Source organism: Myotis myotis, unplaced genomic scaffold (assembly GCF_014108235.1).
Source record: "Myotis myotis isolate mMyoMyo1 unplaced genomic scaffold, mMyoMyo1.p scaffold_m19_p_7, whole genome shotgun sequence".
In the NCBI taxonomy this organism is placed as follows: domain Eukaryota; kingdom Metazoa; phylum Chordata; class Mammalia; order Chiroptera; family Vespertilionidae; genus Myotis; species Myotis myotis.
The window spans coordinates 86,209,881-86,227,230 of NW_023416379.1; the positions used below are offsets into that span (position 1 = coordinate 86,209,881).

Sequence of the window (17,350 nt, forward strand, 5' to 3'; positions counted from 1 at the left end):
ACTATGCCCAATAATAAGAGAATATTCTTTGCTTTCAAGTCCACATTGAATATTTACCAAAGCTGACAACATTCTGGGCCATAAAGTCAAGTCTCAACAAATTCCAAAGGACAAGAATCAGAGTATGTTCTCTAACCACAGTGAAATTAAGTTAGAAATTCATAAGAAAATTATTAGAAAATGCCCAAATGTTTCAAAATTTAGCAATATACTTCTAAAAAGAATAATCACAAAGAAGAAAAAAATAGGTTAAAGAAGAAATCACAAAGGAACTTGGTTTTATGAACTAAGTAATAAAAATATGACATAAGATTGTGGAATGCAGCTCAAAACATTGTTTAGATGGAAACTTAAGCCCTAAGAGCTTATCAGAAAAGAAAGGATGAGTCAATAATTTAAATATCTTAAGAAATAACAAAAAGCATGTTAGTCACCCTGAAAAGCAAAATGTTTTCACATTCCTGATCTCAGGGGAAAGCTTTTAATATTTCACCATTACACAAAATGTTTGCTTTGGATTTTTACTTTTTGTTTTGGCTTTAGATCCTTTATCAGATTAAAGATTTTCCCTTTCATTCCTAGTTTGCTATGAGGTATTTTTATTTGTCTTAATTCATGAATAAGTGTTTAATTTTCATGAATTCAGGAAAAGCATTTGATATTTTTTCCCTCCTTTTTGTTTGTTAAATAAGGTGAATTATTTCAATTGATTTTTTTCAAATGTTATACACTACTTCTGGTTGTGATGTATCATCTTTTGAAAAAAATGTTACTTGATTCAATTTGTGTGACCTCATTTGTGGTAATTTTCTTTTCTTATAATTGCCTTGTTGGGTTTTGGTATAAAGATTACAGAGGACTCAATAAAATTGGCAAGTACATTCTCTTTCTCTGTTTTCAGAAAAACTTATGTAAGACAGATGTTATTTCTTTCTTAAATATTTAGAAGAATTCCCCAGTGCAGCCATTTTAGCCTAGGAATTTCTTTATGAGATTTTTATATTAATTAAAATTTTCAATTTGTTTTTTTTCATAACTTGTGTTTTTGCTTGGGAATTTCATCTCATTTCATCTAAATTTCTAATTTTATTAAGTTGGTCCTCATTTTATTTTCTACTAGAGGCCCAGTGCACAAAATTCATGCACGGCGGGGGGGGGGGGGATCCCCTCAGCCTGGCCTGCACACTTTCCAATCTGGGACCCCTCGGGGGATGTCCAACTGCCTCTTGCAATCTGAGGCCACTGGCTCCTAACCATTCGCCTGCCGGCCTGATCGCCCCTAATTGCTCCCCTACCGGCCTGATCGCCCCTAACCCAGGATTCCCTCCTCTGGCTGGTCGTAGGCATCCAGGACCTGGGCCAGCTTCACCCGGCCGCAGCCGCAGGTGCCCAGGACTGCGGGGCAGGCAGCCTGTCCCTCTCCCAGGCCAGGAGCAGGTGTAGCCACTGGTGCCCGGGACCGCGGGGCAGGTGGCTTGTCCCCTCCCGGGCCACAGCCTGGCTGGTCCCCATTCCTCTCTCCCGAGCTCATTTGTGCCTGGCTGGTGCCCATTCCTCTCTTGTGAGCTCATTTTGTGCCTGGCTAGTTCCCATTCCTCTTTCCCCAGTGTTGAGTGTCTGAGCCATTATGGCGTGAAGGTGTGAGAACCATTTGCATATTAGCTCTTTATTATATAGGATTCAATATCTGTAAGATCTAGTTTTGTTTAAATTTAAAATTTTCTGTTTTTCTTATTAGTCTTAATAGAGATCTAGCCCTCTTTTCTGGTCTTTTCAAAGTACCAACTTTTGTTGTTTTGATTTTTCTCTTTTGAACATTTACTTTGTTTTATTAATTTCTGCTCATTACTTCCCCTTTCCTACTTTCTTTCTTCTTCTTTTTTGTCATCATTGATTCTATTGCCTTATCTTAATAAGGGGTAGGGACTTCTCAAAATGTAAGATTATATACATACGCTGTCTGTTTCTAATGGATAAATTTGCTAGACTAATCAGCTTAATTTTAACTCCTCAGTTCAAAACCTCAGGGAAGTACTATGAGATAGTACAAATTAAGGTAAATTACTTTTTCTCTCCAGATTACATATTTGAGGATATGTTCTAGTATGGTTGAAGGTATCTGAAGTCTCATCACCCACTAATAAAATATTATTCTACTCAGCAACATACAAATCTTAGTTCTCTATTATTTTAAGGCTTTACTTTTAGTAATGAAAAACAAAAAAATTCTTCTTCGTCTTTCAGTACTTACAAGTGAAGGAACTGTGAATATCTGAACCGAGAGGTCTGCGACTGAAAACTCTCTGTCGTGGTCATCTGTCACATAATCACTCTGCAAACGCTCATAGTTCTATTAAGAAGGCAAAAAAAGGCAAGGAGTGCCAGCTATCAGTTACAAAGAAAAGGCAAGCACTACTCACCAGAGTAGGTGCGGTGAAGAACTGGACAGACAGAGCAGTCACGGACACTGCTCGCTCGTGATCATCCTCCATAAAATCTCTCTGCATCTGCTGGTAATTCTAAACAACAAGGGGAAGATTCACCTCTAATCCACATTGACCAAATGGTTAAGGATAATAATGAAAATTCAGTGCTGGAGGTGTCAATGAGATAACACTCACTGACTCGTAAGAATGATAACTGGAATAATTTCTACTAAATAAAGTGTGTATAAATATTGACTCACTGGACAATCCGTTCAAACACAAATGGCAGTTTATGAGCTGAAACAGGAGTAATATCCTGGGATATAGTGGGGCTACACCATAGCGCTTAGCACCATCACTGATAAAACCAGACTTTATTACTTCTGGATGTATATCAGAATCACCTGATGGCTCTTTCAAAGTAAAAGTGCTTGGGCCCCATTCTTGGTGAGTCTGCTTTAGCAGATTTGAGAATAGAACACAAACACATATATTTTGAAAAAACTTCCCAATGATTCTTACACACTTCCTTGGTTAAGAACACCTAATTTAGATAAATAATAAAAAGAAATAGCCGTTAGCTTAATCACATGCTGTTAAAAAGAAGAACAGAATTCAACAATATCAATAATCTAGAGTTCATGATTTTTAAATTACATCCATATATACATATGGTTTCAACTAAGATGAGATCTTTCTTGTATAAAATTTAATAGAAATAATCCCATAATTCACAATAGGATAGGTTTAAATTTTCATTTATCGTTTCATATCATACATACAGTATAGGTGGATATTCACATTACCATGGCAGACAATGAACAAGAAAAGCCTCAGTGAATTTTATTCTATTGATAAAAGATAAAAAGATCATTTATGAAGTTTCTTAGAATTTAAAAGCAACACACTGACATATTACTTTAGCTGCCAATTTTACGAAGGCTAGATATAATCATGGGCAATAGTTACTCTGTATACAACCTGATGATTTTGTTAATCTTCAAGTCTGAGAAACGACTTACCTTTGCAAATCGAACAGCAAACAGTTTCTTGTATTTCAAATCCATAAGTAGACTGCTCATGAACAACTGATGATACATGCTCCTAGCACCTTTTACAAAGGGAGCAGATATAAGAGAAGGATATATAAAACAAGCCAAAAATTACATTCCCCAAGTTTTATATGGACAACTGTATTTTAAATCTCAAGAGCAAAACTGCGTGTTCCTTACTGTAAAATATTTATAACCTGCTTCTTTAAAAAAAAAAAAAAATCGGCTTTTCTAAATATAGTTTCTAACAAAATATAAAGGCTATTTAATTTGGGTCATGGACCCCAGAATCTGTTTGTTTTTTCCCAAAGAATAAGATTGCATATGCTAATTTGAAAAACCATACTTATTTAAATACTTTCCCAAATGAAAAAAAGAAAAAAGAAAAAGAGAACTTAACATCCCAGTTACCGCTATACCTTAAAAGTTGTTAAGAGACTCACCTTTCCACAATTTGGAATCATTGAGCATCAATCTATCCACGAGAGAGGAATTTTCACCATCTGGCCCTTCTTGTAAACCAACTTGACATAAAATTCGGCGAAGGCCATCTTAAACAGGAAGAAAAGTAGTCATGAAACAGTAACTTCCAATATTAAACTAAAATTTTAGTAAAAATGTTCAAATAAATCTATGGAGTTTTACGTGTTCTTATTAAAGGTCAAACTAAATCAGAAAAAGTAAACATATTAACAATTTTATTAACATTTTCATAAAAAGGAGAAAAATTCCAAATCTTGCATTATACACAGACTCTTATCAGGAACATCAAAATATATGCCTATCAGAAAGGCAATGACCTCTGATGCTGTAAAGAATTTAAAGAGTAGCCCAGCTGGGGTTGCTCAGTGGTTGGAACGTCATCCTGTGCACTGAAGGGTCTCAGGTTTGATTCCCAGTCAAGGGCAAGTACTTGGGTTGCAGGTTCCATCCCTAGCCCCAGGACGCATGCAGGAGGCAACCAACTGATGTATCTCTCTTACATCAATGTTTCTCTCTCTCTCCAAATCCCCTCCTTCCCTCCTTTCCACTCTCTCTAAAAATCAATGGAAACAATATCTTTGGGTGAGGATTAACAACAACTAAAGAATTTAAAGAGCAAAGAATACAAAAAAACAAAAACAAACCCCACTGAAATAATCATAGTTCTTCAAACACCAATGTTAATTAAATCATATTATAGCAAAATTGTACTGCCAATTAAAAGAGATGACTTCAGTGCTGTAACATATACCAGTTCTTTTTATTAATGCCATACGAAATGTTCATCATTAAACAAAAATTCACTGTGTCTGTGTACCTCTCTATGTGGACCTACTATGTGACAGGCCCTGGAAAAAAAATTCCTACATCCTCTAAATACTAAACTTAAAAAAAAAGTTGCTCAAATATTGATATAAGCATTAACATAACCAAAACTTTAATACCTTTTTGTTTCATATTTTATAATTAAAATGACTATTTTCAGAATTCTACAAGCATGCAAATAATTAGAAAAAATAGAATTTTTACTATAGCACCTACTTGGCATAAAGGTATCCAATGCAAAACATCAAAACTTAAGAAATGAGGGCAAGAGCTCCGGCCAGGTAGCTCAGTTGATTGGAGCATCATCCCATGCTCTAAAAGGTTGAGGGTTCAATCCCAGTCAGGGCACTTACAGGAGGCAACTGATGGATGTTTCCCTCTCACATCTATGTTCCTCTTTCTCTCTCCCTTCTAAAATCAATAAACATAGTCCAGCTGGCATGGCTCAGTCATTAAGCATCGACGTATAAACCAGGAGGTCACAGTTCAATTCCAGTCAGGGTACAAGCCCAGGTTGTGGGCACAATCCCCAGTGGGGGCTTGTAGGAGGCAGCCAATCAACGATTCTCTCTCATCATTGATGTTTCTCTCTCTCTCTCCCCCCCCCACCCCCTTCCTCTCTGAAATCAATTCTATCTAGTAATAGAGAAACATGGTAATTAACCATAACTTCACTACCCTTCCCATTGGCTAATCAGTGAGATATGCAAATTAACTGCCAACCAAGATAGCGGCTGGCAGCCAGGCAGCTGAAGCGAACAGGAGGCTTGCTTGCTCCAGTGAAGGAGGAAGCCAAGGTTCCCCACCTGCCGCTGCTGGGCTCTGAGCTTGCACTCTAAGAAATGTTGCAATTATAGAAGCTAAACAAACCCCAGAAACCTGCTTTCAGCTGTCAGAGCTGGAGCTGCAACAGTGTTTCCATTATAGAAGCCAAATAAACCCAGATACCTGCTTTCAGCAGCCGAGGTCTCATAGCTGGAGCCGAGCCTCAGAGCTAAAGCCAGCTCTCAGCTCCAGTGACAGCCATAGAAGGTAAATAAATCCCAGAATAAAAACAAAAACAAAGGAGAGGTTGGGAGCTTCAGTCACCTGCCAGCCTGAAAACGGCCCTCAGCCCCTCACCAAGACTGGCCAGGCACCCAAGTGGGGTCCCTCACCCTGAAGGGGTTGTGACCAGCTGCAAACAGCCATCATCCCCTCATCCAGGCTGGCCAGGCACCCAAGTGGGACCCCCACCCTGATCCAGGACACCTTTCAGGGCAAACCAGCCGGCCCCCACCTGTGCATCAGGCCTCTATCCTATATAGTAAAAGGGTAATATGCAAACTGACCCTAACAGCAGAAGGACTGGGAATGACTGGTCACTATGACACACACTGACCACCAGTGGGCAGACGCTCAATGCAGGAGCTGCCCTCTGGTGGTCAGGGTGCTCTCACATGGGAGGAGCTCTGTTCAGCCACAAGCCAGGCTGATGGCTGCCAGTACAGCAGTGGTGGTGGGAGCCTCTCCTGCCTCCTCAGCAGCGCTAAGGATGTCCAACTGCAGTTTAGGCCTGCTCCCCGCTGGCAAGTGGACATCCCCCTAGGGCTGCCGGGCTGCCAGAGGGATGTCTGATTGCCATCTTAGGCCCAATCCCCCAGGGAGCAGGCCTAAGCCAGCAGGTGGTCATCCCCTGTGAGAGGGCACAGGCCGGGCTGAGGAACCCCTCTTCGCCCCCCGAATGCACAAATTTTTGTGCACCGGGCCTCTAGTAAAAGTATAAAACAATAAAATCAATAAACATATCCTCAGGTGAGGATTAAAAAATGAGATTAAGAAAAATAATTGGAAAGGGCGGGGGATAAAAAAGGACACATATATAATACCCTTTGTAATACTTCAAGCAATAAAACAATAAAAATAAAAAAAAAAGCAAAGTAGGGCCTACCAGCCAAAAAAAAAAAAGAAAAATAATTGGAAAGATATTTATAAGTCAAGCAAACATGTTCTCTTAAATATCCACACCTTGTTTTTTCACCTGTCAGTTCAGTGTGGCAATGCTCTTTTAAACAACATGTCAATACATGTTTCAGAAATTTTCTTTATAGTAATACATATCAGAATGTCACTTATCTAAACCTCCTCTCTTGCCTGAAGAACAGTATGTAGATAGCTCTCATCTATTCCTGTTTTACTCTTTAATGTTATAAACCAAATTTGTATTTTTGGCATTGAACAGAGGGCTCTAATTCTGTTACCATTACATCAAAAAGATTATCTAATTTGTATACTGTGGAAAAACAAAAAACTAAATTAGTAACTTCAAATTTGCAAATTTTCACAGTTGCAAATTACTGGTAACCAAAAGTTGCAGGAGTTAAAACAAAGATATCAAGATTGGTATATTATCCTTTAAACTGCTAACCATTTAGGTTTTATTCACAGTAGCATTTTCCAGCTTGCTAAGTGCAAGAGTTCCACAGGTACTCCTTTTTTTTAAAAAAAGTTTCTTTATCAAGTTGTGAGATTTAGATTTCATTAGCATATTAAAGTCATTTATAATTGTTAAAATACATGTGTCCTGCATTAATTTAAACACAAAATCCTTTGTATGCATATAAAAAGAATCCTGTGGATCAAAATTTGGGAAACAAAGGTTTTTCTGTGCATAAAGATATCCTGAGATGGTATTTTAAAATGTGAAATTAAAGCAAAAAATTCTTTCACTTGGTATTTTTTTCAAAACAGTTTTGCAAGGGCACACATGAGCTCATTTTTCAGTCAAGTAGCACCAGTTTTTCTGAACCTACCTGAATATCCAATAATGCTTCCCAGCCAAGACAAAAGTTTCAAACCAAAATTCTGATGCGCAACAATAGACGAATGCATAACTTGAACTTTAAGTGGCTTTGTCTGTCTACTGGTATTCCTCTTAAAAAGAAATGGCAGGATGAAAAAACAAACTTAAAAAGGCTATTTTATAGGAAAAAAGTTAATATTTTTATCTCATATAACGACAAACTGTTATTTTATTTTGTTTATATTAACCATCCTAATGGGTATGAAGTGGTATCATTGTGGTTTTCATTTGCATTTCCCTAAGGATTAGTAATGTTGAGCATGCTTTCATGTGCTTATTGGCAATTTGTATTTTTTTTTTTGTAGAAATGTCTCTTTAGGCCATCACAACTTTTTATTTAACATGTCCCCCTTCACTTCTGTTTAAACCATTTCTTCCCATTAATTCCATCTCCATAACCCACATCAATACAGTAGATCTTTGCAAAGTTTCTCCATCTACACATATTACATATGTATACATTAAAAAAGATTTTTGATTTTTGATTTATAAAACTGGGATACTATATATAGTCTTGTGCATCTTTGTGTTAACTGATATTTTTGGTTAATGACTCAATATTCTGTGGTGTGGATTTATTCAAACATCCTCTAGAGAAGGGCAATCATATTCCATGTGTTTTCAGTCTTCCGTGACTACAAAAAAAGCAGTACGAAGGATCTTTGTACACACACTTACTGGTATTTATATTCTATGGGATAAATTGCTAGAAGTAAAACTTTAATAGATGCTACACTGTTTTCCAAAAATGCTGTTGCAATTTCTTTTTATACAAGTATTCCTATTCTCTGCATCTCTGCCAGCAAGGTATTTTATCACTCTAATTTCTCCATTCTGTTGGGTATGAAATTTCCCTGTCATTTCACTGATTACTGCTGTGTTTGAGTCTTGTTTCATATATGTAGACCACCTACATTTTCTCTGTTGTGATTACTTTTTTCTATCTTATGAGCATTTTTCTACCTTATTTGTTCCCTACTTGATAATCTATGAGTGCTGTTTATCATAAACATTAAATGTCTTCCCTATTTTAGAAATAATTTTTCTAAATCTACTATTTGTCTACTGATTTTGTTTATGGAATATTTTGCAATGCAATTTTTTAAAAATATTTTTTTATTGATTTCAGAGAGGAAGGGAGAGGGAGAGATGGAAACATCAAGGATGAGAGAATCATTGATTGGCTGCCTCCTGCATGCCCCTACTGGGAATCGAGCCTGCAACCAGGGCATGTGCTCTTGATGGAATCGAACCCAGGATCCTTCAGTCCGCAGGCTGATGCTCTATCCACTGAGGCAAACCGGCCAGGGCTGCAATTTTTTTATGTAGTAAAAATAAAATGTTTCTTTTCTAACTCCATTGGGTTCTAGTCTTGGTTAAGAATATCTTTCACCCTAGCTAGTTTGGCTTATTGGATGGAGGATTGGCCTACAGACTGAAGGGTCCCGGGCTCAATTCTGGTCAAGGGCACATGCCCGGGTTGCGGGCTTGATCCCCAGTAGGGCTGAGCAGGAGGCAGGCAAACAATTGTTCTCTCTCATCATTGCGAGTCTCTCTCTCTCTCCCTTTCCCTTCCTCTCTGAAATCAGTAAAAATAAAATTAAAAAAAGAAAAAGAAAAAAAGAAGCTCTCCTTCTTCCTTAAAATGTATCTGGGGTTTTCTAGATTTTCCTCATATTAGTATCTATTTCTGGACTTTCTATTTTATATTATGACTGTATCTATGCAAACACCACCAGAGATTACAAGCACTAATATTTTTAAAAAAGAAAATATTTAGAAGATAAAGTATAAAGGTATGCATGAAAAAATGAATTCATAGAAATAATTATATCCAGGGAAAAAGTAAGGGGAATGGGATTAAGGGATAAGACAGGGGCCACTATACTATTTTATTTATTTAAAGTAAGTATAAAAAATGTATATAATGTGGACACACAGGTGTTCATCATATTATCTCTATTTGTATCTGTACATTAAAAACATTTCACAATATATAAAGTTATTTTTAAAAAGGAGTTTTGCATAAAATGGAGTTACATGGAATAGTTAAAAACAATAAATGCTAACTTTTAAAATAAATTTAAATGTGGGGATGCTTTCTTTTAGAGAAATAATACATGTAATAAATGCTATTAAGATATGCAGCATACCTTGCTATAAGGTACCAAGAAACAACTTCCCTTGAATTCTAATCTTGGTGCTAAAGGCCAGTTTAATTCTTAAAAAGTAACGTGAAACCCTATCAAAAACAAAACAAGACAAAAAGCAAAAAACTTTCTAGAGATGTCGATGTCTCTGATGAAATAAGAAGGCAGAAAATATATATCATCTAAACATTCATTTTCTATATTAATCTTACACAGCTTTAAAAAATTAGATAAAGCAATAATGCAATGCTCAAGAAACTTATCTTCAAATGTAATTTTTGGCTGATGTTGGCTTTACATTAATGAAGGCAGAAAAATGTTTTCGTAAATGCCAAAATATGAAACTAGCAGACATGTCTTAAAATTACTTACCACAATTACTGATTTTGCTTGTTCACAATACGCGAAGTCTCCATATCGAACAGACCTACGCCCCTATAAACAAAGATATTTACATTTGTGAAAATATTATATTCAGTATTAATAACTTTTGGATCAGGAAACAAATAAACATATTTGAGCATACAACAACTCTGGTCATTTTTTAATATTTATAACATTCATTCTATTCATTGATAAAAAGTAAATGAAAATACTTTCCTTCAAAGCTATCTCAACATTTTTTTTTTGTTGTTTAAAGTATTACATGTCTCCTTTTTACCCGATTGACTCCCCCCCCAACTCCTACCCCTGAGGGCAAGCCCCCACCACCCCAGTGTCTGTGTCCACTGGTTATACTAATATGTATGCATACAAGTCCTTTGGTTGATCTCTAACCCCTGTATCCCAACATTTTCAAGGCATTAATAAATATATTTTCTTGAATAAAGCAACATTTATTCTTTCAGGCTGCTGTAATTTCTTTTTTTAACCAGCTTTAAAAAAACAGTTTATTTAGAATCATGGAGGCAAATATTGTTAGTGTTTCTCTCTGGAGATACAGAATAATGCTTGGGCTTCTATAATTTTTATTTTCATAACTGAACATTTTGAATCACTGGGTAGAATGAGGATAACTGTATCTACATATATTTTCTCCTAAACTTCTTATCTAACAATAATTTATAGTTATACCCAATATAAATTTGGGCCAATATTTGTTTTTTATTTTATTTTTTCCTTTTTTTTTTTTTATTGCTTAAAGTATTACAAAGGATATTACATACGTGTCCTTTTTTTCCCCCCCACCCTTGACAATCCCCTGGTCTCCCCTACCCCCCAGTGTCTTATGTCCATTGGTTATGCTTATATGCATGCATACAAGTCCTTCAGTTGATCTCTTACCCCCCTCCCTCCTGCCCCCCAACCCTCCCTGGCCTTCCCGCTGCAGTTTGACAATCTGTTTGAGGCAGCTCTGCCTCTGTATCTATAATTGTTCAAAAGTTTATAATGGTCTCTATTATCCATGAATGAGTGAGATCATGTGGTATTTTTCCTTCATTGACTGGCTTATTTCACTTAGCATAATGCTCTCCAGTTCCATCCATGCCATTGCAAATGGTAAGAGTTCCTTCTTTTTTACAGCAGCATAGTATTCCATCGTGTAGATGTACCACAGTTTTCTAATCCATTCATCTACTGATGGGCACTTAGGCTGTTTCCAGATCTTAGCTATGGTGAATTGTGCTGCTATGAACATAGGGGTGCATATATCCTTTCTGATTGGTGTTTCTGGTTTCTTGGGATATATTCCTAGAAGTGGGATCACAGGGTCAAATGGGAATTCCATTTTTAGTTTTTTGAGGAAACTCCATACTGTCTTCCATAGTCGCTGCACCAGTCTGCATTCCCACCAGCAGTGCAGAGTGTTCCTTTTTCTCCACATCCTCTCCAGCACTTGTCGTTTGTTGATTTGTTGTTGATAGCCATTCTGACAGGTGTGAGATGGTACCTCATTGTTGTTCTGATTTGCATTTCTCGGATGATTAGTGACTTTGAGCATGTTTTCATATATCTCTTGGCTTTCTGAATGTCCTCTTTTGAAAGGTGTCTATTTAGGTCCTTTTTGGGCCAATATTTAAATGAAATTTAAAAAATAGCTTACACTTATATACCTAATTCTATATAACTTATCTGTGTAAAAGTTCTATTTTATTATGTGACATCAATTTAATAAAAAAATTACTTACATCTCGATCTACTGTAGTTGCAAAGCCAATGGCTTCTTTTTGTGTACAGTTAACAGCTTTCTGAAGAGTATAAATAACTTGTTCGTAGGTATGAACCTCATCATTAAACAGCATGCAATAGTAGGTGTCAGTCTTCTCTCTGTGGGATCAAATATTAATGATACATTATTTATTTGTATATTCCTTGCTCAAGGCTAATTTACAAAGAGCATACTTTGTTCTAGGGAATGTGCTAGTACTAACTACACCAGTCATCCATGGTCCCCATGTTCTATGACACTACTATCTGGTAAGGAAGATAGATATTGGACATATAATTCTATGTGAACTGCTTTTATTGAAGTTAGGATGCTAGAGCAGGGTAAAACAGGTCTGGGAGCTCAAAGAGGAACTGCCAGAGAAGTAATCTGAGACCCGAAGTCACAATTGGCTATCAGTGGCTCTTAAAAGGGAATAATTCTCCTCCACCCCCCACAGTTGACCATTTGACAATGTCTGGAAACAATTCTGGTTATCATGATTAGGACGGGAGTGCCACTAGCATCTAGTCGCAGCGGTTCTCAACCTGTGGGTCGCGAACAATGAAAATACATACTGCATATCAGATATTTACATTACGATTCAATTCATAACAGTAGCAAAATTACACTTATGAAGTAGCAATGAAAATAATTTTATGGTTGGGGGTCACCACAACATGAGGAACTGTATTAAAGGGCTGCGGCATTAGGAAGGTTGAGAATCACTGATGGGTAGGGCCAGAGATGCTGCTAATTATTCTACAATCCACTGGACAGTCCCCATAATAAAGAATTAATTTGACTTCAACTGCCAGCAGTGCTATGATTGAGAAACCCTGGGCTAGAGGAAGGTGTAAGCAAAGGCCACAAGGTGGTGAAGGTAAATATCAGGATCTGGAGCACAGAGAAGAAGGGGGAGATTAATCTGGAAAGAGGCAGAAATCTAAAAAACTTTCTAATTAATTTGATTATGCCATCCTAAGGGCAATCAAGAATTTGAAAAGGAGATATGGTCAGTTTGCCTTACAGAGTGGAAAATGAACCGTGAGGGACAAGAGTGGCTATGGCAATCCAGTTAGGAAGGCCATATTGTCCAAAAATGAAATTAATGTAATTTAGACTATGATAGTAGTAATGGAGATGAAGAGTAGAAAATTTTGATAGAAGGAATGCCATTTACTAAGAAGCGAAAACAGTACAAAGAAGCAAGATTCTTTCTCTTCTATGCTGGTATCCTGAACTTAAAAATGAACAAAAAAATCCCCCCCAAAAAACAAAACCTCTTCTAGTCTCTTAGATCAATGAATGGTTCCCAACTTGAAGTACATGAAGATAAAGTCATGAGGTACTAATTCATTTTCAACATTTTATTAAAACACTTAACCCGCAACTAATTATCTGAATCACTGTTGAGAAAACAAAAAAGAACTAACACCAATGTCCTTCAGACTCTCATTCCATCCAACTTGTATTCAACTTTAACTATGAAAACAATTCTGACAGCCTGGTTACAGTTAAAAGTAGAAGAGAAGACTGCCTAAGGCAAGCACACTCACAGAAAAAGCAAGCCTTTAGCCGTAATAGAGCTACGGCAGAATACAGTTTCCAGTCACAAGTCTGTGACCTCCTCAATAATCTAAGTACAAATGGTAAATATGTTAGATGTACACTAAAGAAGCTCAAAGTGTGGAATATATTTTATAAAATTTTAGAATAAAAATGAGTTTGAGCATTTAGTCAAACCAGAAAACTCACATCAAAGAGCTCATTTCCTAATCTTACCTGACAGACAAAATAAAAGGAATTGTAGAATTAACTTACCAGTTTTACCACACAAAGAAGAGAAAATTGCTTATGCCTGAGCTTTGACATAGCTTAAATATGGCTATATACCAACTAAGCCAACCAACCAACAGGGAGAAACTGCTACCAATTAAGAGGATCACACATATTTTAAAAGTATAAAATCAAGATTACTGTTCTGCTGAAAATTAATTATTGCAAAAGAAAAGATTATGTTCTGCCAGAACCGGTTTGGCTCAGTGGATAGAGCTTCGGCCTGCGGACTCAAGGGTTCCGGGTTCGATTCCGGTCAAGGGCATGTACCTTGGTTGCGGGCACATCCCCAGTGGGGGGCATGCAGGAGGCAGCTGATCGATGTTTCTCTCTCATCGATGTTTCTGGCTCTCTATCCCTCTCCCTTCCTCTCTGTAAAAAAATCAATAAAATATATTAAAAAAAAAAAAAAGATTATGTTCTATCCTAGCTATATTAAAGTTAACATGAGGAATTAGAAGAAAAATGGTTAAAACTGAGTGTGAGGAAATACAAATACAAAAAAATAAGTGGTTGTACTTACACCATCTCTAAATCTGCTGGTAATTCACTTTCTTTTTCCCAGGTTAATATCTCTACTGCATAATGAAACATAATAGCAAAAATGTTGTAAGTTCTTGTTATCACATCTTCTGGTAAATGAATGAGAGGATCCTGAAAAAAGAACAGAAAAAGAAAATGCAATTTTGTTAAATGCACATTAATTTTCCTCTTTCCCATTCTTCCTCCACCTCTCAAAATATTACTGTAAAAAGCTGACTGATTTTTCAGCTTAAGCTTCTCTTCAATATTACATCCTACCAAATCAAGCTTCCTAAAATGTTTTATTAAATTATAATCCCAATTCTGAAATCAATTGAACCAAAATATTCAATGGCACGCCAATGTCTAATGAATAAATCTAAAAACTTTAGAATGACATTCCAGGATCTTTAAAACCTAACATCAAACCGTCTTTATAGCTTCCTAATCCCTAATTTCCAGAATAAACAAAGGAATGTTGTCCAAGGACAAAAAACCAACTTAGTTTTACAGGATAAAGAACCTGATTTTGAGGATTACGAAGATGAGAAGTCAACAAGGTCAGAAAATTGCTTTGAAGTTATAAAAATCACTCATAGGTTGTGTATGCATGTAACAGGTTACCTCCTTCTTTAGATTTAACAGTAAGTTACTAAATTTCTAGGTTAATGTAAAAAAAAATTTCTATAAACATATATGTACTAAGTTTATCATGGTATCTTTCAGTCATGGTTGGCAAAATGTTTTTAATCTTAATGTTTTATCTTAAATCTAAACACATTATTTAGCTTAATGGCTAAATAGTGTTATATTCATGTCTCATATAAAAGATTAGTATGTTCTAACATCACGGAATGAGAATCAGCACATTCTTGCAAATACACATAAGGCTACACAAAGATAAGCCTAGTGGAACTGATATAAAACAAATGGAGATGGGAGATAAAAAGAATGGAGGGAAAAGGACAAAGATTCCTAGGACTTGAAGAATGTAAGGAAAAGTAAAAAAAAAGTAAGGAAGGTCCTGGCCAAATTGCATCTGTTGGTTGGAGTGTTGTCAGTACACCAAAATGCCGTGGGTTCGAATCCCTGGCAGGACACATTACCCAGGTTGTGGATTTGATCCAGGATTGGGGCAGGTGCAGTAGGCAACCAATCAATATTTCTCTCTCCCTCTTTCAAAAAGAAAAAATATTTTTTGAGGTCTTACTTTTTACCTCTATTTCTTCTCAACAGGCTGCTTTTTATTTTATTTTTGTTAATCCTCACCTGAGGATATTTTTCCAATGATTTTTAGAGAGGGTGGAAGGGAGGGGAAGAGACGGAGAGAGAGAAACACTGATGTGAAAGAGACACTTCGATTGGTTGCCTCCCACACGAGCCCTGTCCAGGGCCAAGAATGGAGCCTGCAACTGAGGTACATGCCCTTTGACTGGAATCGAATCTGGGACCCTTCAGCCCGCAGGTCTACACTCTATCCACTAAGCCAAATGGGCTAGGGCTCAACTGGCTGCTTTTTATGTCTCAAAAAAAAAAAAAAAATCTTTTTTTATCCTACTGGCAAGGGTTACTACTATTTCCGATAAAGACTTTAGAAACTGTTAACATATTGCAACCACCTGTACAAAAAGAAACTAGAACTGGTACCTCCTGCGGATTCATAAAAGAGTGGATATTAGTAAAAATATGAGCCTCAAACTACACCAAAATAGAAAACAGAACCTTAAGAATAGTATCTTACTATATAGTCACTCCTTTTCTTACAATTCTGTCCCATAACATTTAGAAGATTGAAGAATTACAATAAACAGGATTCATAAAAATTAAATGATCCTGGGGAAGAAACAACTGCCAATTCTTGAGAATCCAAGCCAGTAGTACCCAAACTCTGTTCTGCAAAATCCCAAGGCCTGGTAGAGCTGTTTCCTATTTAAATTACACATCAATTGTCTTAGCTGGTGTGGCTCAGTGGACAGAGCGTTGGTCTGCGGACTGAAGGGTCCTGGGTTCAATTCCAGTCAAGGGCACATGCCCAGGTTGCGGGCTCCATCTCCAGTAGGGGGCATGCAGAGGCAGCCGATCAATGATTCTCTCTCTTCATTGATGTTTCTAGCTCTCTCTCTCCCACTCCCTCCCTCTCTGAAATCAATAAACATATATATATTTTAAAAAGTGTTATATTACATATTAGGAATCACCGACTGGTAATTTTGTTGCTACATTAACCCCGTTTGAGGCAGGCCAAAGAATATAGATTCCCGTGCTATCTTTGTATGCATATGTTATCTTCTTGCAAAATGGTCACTAAGAATTATTTTTGCAGTGAAGAGATGCTAGGCTGTGTAAATCTACTCATATGTACAATGGTAAACTAAAGATTAGGAAAGATTTCTGCTCAAAGTGCTCGTATCATAACATAAATCAGCTAGAATGAGTAAATAAATGACCATCTTATCCTATGTTGTACCATCAACTATCATTAATAATTACAGTTCTTTGATTATATTTATGTTAGAGAATGCAAACCTTTGTGAATCAACTTTGATTTACTCTTCTTTCAAATTAAAAGAATGCGAGAGGCATACCTCTATCATCAAAAATGTTATCTGTGGTTATTTCTGAGGGTAGTGGAAATTACGGAAAATTTTCATCTTTTATGTAATACACTTCTATAATGTTTAAATTTTTAAAATGTAAACATGTATTATAATAGTTTAACTATTTTCATATGTGAATAAGGCATGGATGAAGATTTTCTCCATACCACCCAACTAAAACTAGAAACAAACTAGAATTATCTTTCCTTTTTTTTTACAGACTAGTTTTTTAAATTTTGTTTGTTTTGTTTTTTTAACTTGATTTTTAGAGAAAGAGGAAGGAAGAGAGACACATCGATGTGAGAGCAGAATATCCACCAGGTGCCTCCCGCATGACCCCCACAGAGGATCAAGCCCGCAATCTGGACAAGTGCCCTGACCTGGAATTGAACCAGCAACCTTTCAGTGCATGGGATGACCCCCAACCAACTGAGCCACACTGGCCAGGACTGAATGATCTTTCTTTTC

General features: G+C 36.7%; 1 protein-coding gene across 19 annotated transcripts in view; it reads right to left on the minus strand.

Annotated features, from left to right (window-relative positions):
• Positions 1 to 17,350, minus strand: part of UBR2 (ubiquitin protein ligase E3 component n-recognin 2) — a 122,946-nt gene that overhangs the window by 57,843 nt on the left and 47,753 nt on the right. For 14 of the 19 annotated variants that reach the window (XM_036318133.1, XM_036318120.1, XM_036318123.1 and 11 more), the window contains 7 exons: positions 14,287 to 14,417; positions 11,908 to 12,046; positions 10,151 to 10,213; positions 7,579 to 7,699; positions 3,922 to 4,029; positions 3,449 to 3,537; positions 2,252 to 2,350 (listed from right to left, as the gene is read on the minus strand). In XM_036318133.1, the coding sequence (XP_036174026.1) occupies positions 2,252 to 2,350; positions 3,449 to 3,537; positions 3,922 to 4,029; positions 7,579 to 7,699; positions 10,151 to 10,213; positions 11,908 to 12,046; positions 14,287 to 14,417 (750 nt within the window). Of the gene's footprint in view, positions 1 to 2,251; positions 2,351 to 2,420; positions 2,520 to 3,448; positions 3,538 to 3,921; positions 4,030 to 5,002; positions 5,025 to 7,578; positions 7,700 to 9,781; positions 9,861 to 10,150; positions 10,214 to 11,907; positions 12,047 to 14,286; positions 14,418 to 17,350 lie in introns of those variants that run through there. The other 5 variants (XM_036318124.1, XM_036318122.1, XM_036318117.1 and 2 more) reach the window with 3 other exon arrangements.